General features: G+C 34.1%; 1 protein-coding gene across 1 annotated transcript in view; it reads left to right on the top strand.

Annotated features, from left to right (window-relative positions):
* Nucleotides 1–6,718, top strand: part of LOC107096793 (radial spoke head 10 homolog B-like) — an 11,709-nt gene that overhangs the window by 4,598 nt on the left and 393 nt on the right. The window contains exons 8-16 of the mRNA XM_015393601.1: nucleotides 800–899; nucleotides 973–1,088; nucleotides 1,174–1,363; nucleotides 1,445–1,553; nucleotides 1,953–2,032; nucleotides 3,437–3,585; nucleotides 5,706–5,810; nucleotides 5,919–6,086; nucleotides 6,302–6,356. Of these exons, the coding sequence (XP_015249087.1) occupies nucleotides 800–899; nucleotides 973–1,088; nucleotides 1,174–1,363; nucleotides 1,445–1,553; nucleotides 1,953–2,032; nucleotides 3,437–3,585; nucleotides 5,706–5,810; nucleotides 5,919–6,086; nucleotides 6,302–6,356 (1,072 nt within the window). The remainder of the gene's footprint in view (nucleotides 1–799; nucleotides 900–972; nucleotides 1,089–1,173; nucleotides 1,364–1,444; nucleotides 1,554–1,952; nucleotides 2,033–3,436; nucleotides 3,586–5,705; nucleotides 5,811–5,918; nucleotides 6,087–6,301; nucleotides 6,357–6,718) is intronic.

Below are 6,718 nucleotides of genomic sequence, written 5' to 3'. Positions count from 1 at the left end.
TTGAATGCCCGTGAAAAGTCATAAGCTGCACATAAACCCCCTGTGCCGTCTAAAAAGGAGAGTGGCTCACTTACAGTTCACTTATCGACCCCACATGGGTGTGGAAAACACCTTTCTTTACTTGTTGCACAGAGGTTGTGGTTGTCCTAGCATTTCAACAGACCTTAGTAAACTATACTAAACTACAGTAAAATAGACAACAAATCTAAAATATCACATCTTGCTTTGTAATTCTACATACCGTTGATTAATATTAATTCAAAGGTATGCTTAAGATTGATAAAACAGCTTACTTGTTACATGCACAGTTATACTGTACATAGGAGAATGCACACAATAAACGGAAATGTAAAGAGGTACATATTTGTAAAACTACATCCACTTATAATTAACACCTATTATGCAAGTAAAACCAATTATATTCAGGTTGCTCTACTTGTCTTTGATCATTAACATCTATAAACGTTACATCGGGCACCCTTGCAACTTATCTGTCTTGTCATCCAGTGGCGCAACTCTCTTATGTCCATAGCTCTGTAAAGACACATTTCTAGCGACAGAAATTGCGACAGCATTGCTCAATGTTGGTGTCCAAGACCGAGCATTACTATTGGAGTTTCAGAAAAGCACATTTGTCTCTGACCATACATCACAACTAGGTCGGTTGTTGGCTGCTGCATTCAAGTGTGTTGATATTTATCAGGATAGGGTTTATCACTTGTGTTTTAATACATCTAAAATTATCCCAAATTTTTTTTTTTGGATAATTCTAAAAATATGTTTACATCCTGGATTTTAGGGAAAACTCACAACAAAGATGGAGCGTGTATTTGAGTGTGAGTTTGATGACGATGTGATGATAGCCTGCTTGGATGAAAACGGAGCTCCACCAGCTTTCGGTAAATAAATACGTTATTTTAATGTCCATTAAAACACACTTCTTAATTTTAATGTTGTCATATTTCCTTACAGGTGGCTTTCCTCTGTTAGATTATGACCCATCCATCCCAGTTTCTGACATGGATGTAAACATTGACTGTATCTTGAAGAAGATCCCAAACAGAGACAGTAAAACTGAGAGTGAACTGGTCAGTCTTAGCCTTGTCCTCTAAATGCTTCAACATATTATGTTCTCTGTGTTCTCTCTCTGATGCTGCTGCTATGCTGTCACAGGTGAGGGTTGTGTTGCTGGAGAAACGCACGGAGCTAAAGCATATTTATAGATTCTATGCCAGACTTGGCCATTCCAGTCCTCCTGACGACTTCGTCCTGATGTCCTGCCTGCAGTTCTGGCGCTTCCTTAAGGACTGCAATATCCACCATCATGGTTTTACTCTGAAACAGATAGACAGCTTCATCAGAGGTGAAAGCCACATTTACAGGACTGATTAACCTCAACAGATGTTGAGGAAGTTTGGGTTATCGTTTTCTTTCTGTATTTCAGAAGAAGAAGGTTTAGCAGAGACTTGTTCTCCTTTCACAACCATGCAGCTTTGGAAGTTTCTCAAGTGGCTAGTGCTTGTGTCCTACTACATCTATGGGAAAGATCTACTGTAAGGAAAACATCCCTTCCGATAGATGCAGTGTCTAACTAAAAGTAATTTCTGCTTTTTATTGGAAAATTATCTGACATATCTACAAAAGTAGTATCATTCTGAAGTTAGAGATAAGATACATCAATTTTATTGTTATTTTAAACATACAATTCTTTCTTGTCCCTACAAAAAAAAGCATCTCACAGCATGATGCTGCCACTTCCATGTCTTTCATCACAGATGGTGTGTTCAGTGTGTTGTGTAGGATTCATTCTACGTATCATTTTGCATGTAGTCAAAAATCTGGACGCACTTTAATGCTGATTTTTGTTTTTATTTTGGCAAAAGCAAAAAAGGAAAGATGAAGTGAAAGTAACTTTTAAAAAAATTTAAAGGTTACATCGTTTCCATCTACAGGTCCAAAAAGCACCGTTTGAGAGATTGTATATCCAAAATGCTGATGGACGACGTCCTTCCAAATGCGATGAACGTAAAAGGTGAGGACGTTGTTTTATTGATAAATATTGACTAGACAGAGGAAATGTATATATGTATGTATTTATATATATATATATTTATATTTATATATACATATATATGTATGTGTGTGGGGGGGGGGGGTATTTTGTTAATAATTGGAATTGATAAGAATTAATACATGAACGCACTCATTTGAAGAGGCATTTTCCTAAAATAAGTAAAACATACAGCTGTAATAACATTTTTATAAATTACCGTATCCATCAAATAACCAAAACACACTATACAGAATATGTTTGCTTATTTAGTAGTTGTTTCGTTATCAATTTCTTCAAGATTTATTTATATTTATGTAATGTATTTATCTATTTTAAGGTGTATTCATTTTAAGGAATTTAATTTTATAATAATTTTATTTTGGTTAAAACATTTATTTATTTTAAGATGTATTTAGTTATAAATGTAATTATTAATTTATTTTCTTAAAGGTATAGTGGAGGATGTTCTTTTTCCGGGTGGATTATCAAAATAAGTGGTGCTCCTAATTGTCAATCATTCTGGTCATTTGTTTACTTAAGGCCGTTCTATATGCTCGTCCCCATTTTCACCTCCCCATGGTGAGTCTGACATAGTGGAAAAATTGCAAATCTTCTTTTTGAAAGTAAGCAAAGAATAACTTTTAAACAGAGCGTGCACAAGGAGAAATTGGCTTGTGGATGATCTCGCTCGTAATAGGTGTTCCTTCTCGGGAGTGGGTACAGGGTTGTGCATGTGCATTTTTTTTTTTTTCTAAAGTGGAGAGGGCGGGTTTTTTTAAAAATTTGCTCAAATCCTCCACTATCCCTTTAATAATGGTCTTTTGTTTTGTCAAACCTTTTTTAGAATTTTAAAAATCTGTTTTTATTTACAGCCTCTTTTTATTTCCCCTTAATTTATTTTTTGTTCTTATATTCAAATAAGGGGGCAGAGTTTGTTCTTTGGGTGCCTCAGTCTTGTCATAATTTTTCAAGATATGTTTTATACATTTAATTTTATTTGATGTTAAAATGCGTTTATTTTGAAATATTTATTCATAATTTAGTTACTGTAGTATTTGTTTAATAAAATGGCTCTCTATACATTTTGCGGTCTATGCAGTAAAAATACCAACATTTATACAATTTACCAAGTATTTATTGGTATTTTTAATATGTATGTATTGAATTAATGTTATTGTAAATTTTTTTATGTTTTAATGGGACACAATAATAAAACTAATGAAATAAATTAATTTAGCAAACACATTAATTAAGTATTGCTGAACAGATCTCCATATAATAGCATAATTCTTACACAGGAACATTTTTCAATTTAATCATTCATGTTTACTTATTCTTATTACATTACTTTTATTTGAATAAACTGCATCTGCCTTAATCCAGGTTTGCTGTTCCGGCAGCCAGAACTAACAGTGGAGGCTCTGAAATATGCAAACAGGTGCTGGGAAATCTTTGAGAAATTCTGCAGGATCTACTCAGCCCCCGGAGCCAACAAATCCATGACCTGCAGACAGCTGCTGAGGATGTTCAAGGTGCTGCATCTACATACCATACATAACCTTCTTCTTTTCTTCATTCTCTTAATTTGATTTCAGTTGAGGGCATTCAAAACTTGTTTCCTCATTCAGTTTGACAAAGGTTAAACATCCTGTTCAAAAGTATAGTGTGATATTATTTAAAATGTTTTAACGTTTGATTTGTTTAGCATTACAATATTAACTAACACATTTGCAACACTAGTATATTTGTACTGAATAACAAAATTTTTAACAGACTGCTGACGATAACTATGGGAGAAAATTATAATAAAAATACCATTTTAAACGTATACATTTAAATCATGCAATTAGAAATCCGATTTTAAAAAGTGTAGATTTAAAACCCAAAAATCGTAAATCTTTTTGTAGCCTTGTGTTGTGATGAAAGTGTGAATATCCAATAAGAGAGCTGGTTACATATGAAGAGCAACTGTGATTGGTTTAACTTAATTTTCCATGTGTTCAGGGATCAGAAGGTTAACAGATATGCCCAATGGAGTGGGTTGAGTAAAAAAAATTATTTCAAAATGAACAATGAAAAAGATAAAAGAAATGGAAAGCAGAATTACCTATTTAACTATTGGTTAAGGAAATGTATTTACAATCAGATTTTGTCATGATTTGCTTGTGGTTTGAGGACCCAAATGCAGAGGCAGGGATGCAGAGGTGAGTTTTGTAGATTTAATGCAAGGTAAACAAACAACAGGCAGGAATCCAAAAAAAAAAAAAAAAAAGTTAAACAAAGCAGAAACCAAAACAATCATGACGAGGTAAGACTCAGAGAAACGGAGTTGGAGGAAGTTAGACAAGGAACCAGCACTGAAGAACTGAACAAGGAGTGTATTTATGGGAGACTGAACAGAGGGAGGACTAACGAGCAGATTGGGAGCAGGTGTGAACAGAACAGACAGAGGAAAAGGAGAACACAAGAGAGCAGCAGAGGGCAACAAATAAAAACCAGAAAACTGAAAAAATAACCAGAGAACACAAAAAAATAAGAATTAAACCACTAAAACTAGAAAACACGGGGCAAAGTAAAACTGAAAACGAAATGGAAATGCAGATTGTTAGTGGGTCGACCAGTCTTTGAAAAACCAGAGGTAACCCGTTGATTTAAGTGGGAAAGAGGCTTTACAGAAGCAGAGAATTGGTCCACATTGTAGCCACAAATCATCTGGTAGGGGTGCTCACAGGGGGGCTAATGGTTAACTAAGGAATGCCACCGACCCCGGAAATGGAGTAAAAATTGTTACATTATTGTTCTTAAAAAGAGCACATTTTGTAAAGCTAAATGTAAAAAAAAAAAAAAAAATTGTAAATGGAAATTTGAAAAAAAAAGGTGATCCAGAACTTAAACTTTAAAAAAAGTTTAATCCAAAAAGGTTTTGAGAGTAACATTGTTTCTTCAATTTTTTTTCTATTTTATTTTTCATATTTAATTTTTTACATTACATTTTTTTATTTAAATGTTATATTTCAAAATAAGCTTTTCAGCTTTTTTATTTATTTATTGTCATTACACTGTCTGCAACTCTCTGCATTTAACCCTTCCCCTTGGGGAGCAGTGAGCTGGCATTGTGCGGCGCCCGGGGAGCAGGGTGGGGTTAAGCGTCTTGCTCAGGGACCCAATGTAGCAGTCTGTGGGAGTGGGGCTTGAACTCTGAACCCCTGGATTCCACCTTTTTTGACACTTTTTTTTAATTTTCAGATAAAAGAAAATAGTTTTAATCTAAATAAGGTTTTAAGAGTATTGTTCTTATCCCAGATTTATTTTTCAAGATTTAAAATTTTCAGATTCTCTTCTTCAAAAATACATTTGCCAAATAAACCAAACATTTTTGTAATGATAAAATCTGAGAAAAACAAAAAAAGTTTCTTGCAAAACAAATTCTTATAATGTTTGCTCATAAGAACTTGTTTTGTAAATGGAACTTTGACAAAAACATCATTTGGAAAATACTTTCCAAATGTTTTTGTCAAATTTCCATTTACAAAACAAATTCTTATAACGTTTGCTTATAACAACAATGGAACAAAGTTCACACATACCGATGCTCTAATGTCACTAAGACATTTAAAGCATTGCATTAATTCATGTATTCTCACCACTCCAGGATCTCAGGCTGTATGATCACCAGCTGACCACAACAAAATTACTAGAGCTCATTTCTGCAGAGAACCCTGACTGCTCCAGCCAGTTTCAACATTTTGAATTCGAGGTCTACCTTTCCACTGAACTCATCCCTCAGTTTAAATCAAACTTGTGACTTAGTGTGTATCTCTAAACAACAAATTTTAACAGGGGTTTTTACTAATCTCTCTTGTAGGTTGTGTTCCTGGAATTTTTTGAGGTTCTTTTGGGCTGTGCAGAATTAAAGTCTCAGCAGGGTTCTGATACCCCGGGGCAGTGCCAGGACCAGAATACCTCTAAGTGCCCCAATGAAGAGAAATCGCCTGGGAAAGAAGAGGATAGTACAAATAAATACTCCCTTGGGGTGAGAATATTTTCTGTTTACTTGTAATTTGTGAAATCATGCACTGGAAGTCCAAACCTCATTATCCAGCTGCTTTCATTGCCTGTTTACATTCATTGTCTGAAAGAAAATCCCAACTGCATTTTATGTTATCTAAAAGAATGCTTCTGATAAACTGCCTCGGCATTACCAGAAAAATAACATAAGCCAAATAATCATATCCTGTCACTCTGCAGGAAATGAGGAGTGATGAATTAAAAATTGAGGAGGTGAAGAAACTACAGCTTACAGGTTTGGCTGGTTTAGTTTTGTTGCATGCATCTATTTGTGATTTTCTTCCCGCAACATGTTATTTCCTAGCTCCTACTGTGTTTTACCAGATGTAATGAGTAAAAAGGACAGAGTTAGAATATAGTCACTCCCACTTATTTATTTATCGTGTTGAAAATGTTTTTATTGCACTTATGGAAAGCACTTAGCTTCAGCAGGTGCTGTTGTGAAGCGCTATATACTGTAAAAAAAAAAAAGTTGATTTATTGATTAAACAAATACAAATGTTATCCTCACTACCAAGGAAAATGATCTGCACAGCAGATGTATGTATGTATGTATGTATATATATATATATATATATATATATATATATATATATA

This window comes from Cyprinodon variegatus, unplaced genomic scaffold (assembly GCF_000732505.1).
Source record: "Cyprinodon variegatus isolate N-32 unplaced genomic scaffold, C_variegatus-1.0 Scaffold650, whole genome shotgun sequence".
NCBI lineage: Eukaryota > Metazoa > Chordata > Actinopteri > Cyprinodontiformes > Cyprinodontidae > Cyprinodon > Cyprinodon variegatus.
This window is presented reverse-complemented; position numbering and strand designations above follow the sequence as displayed.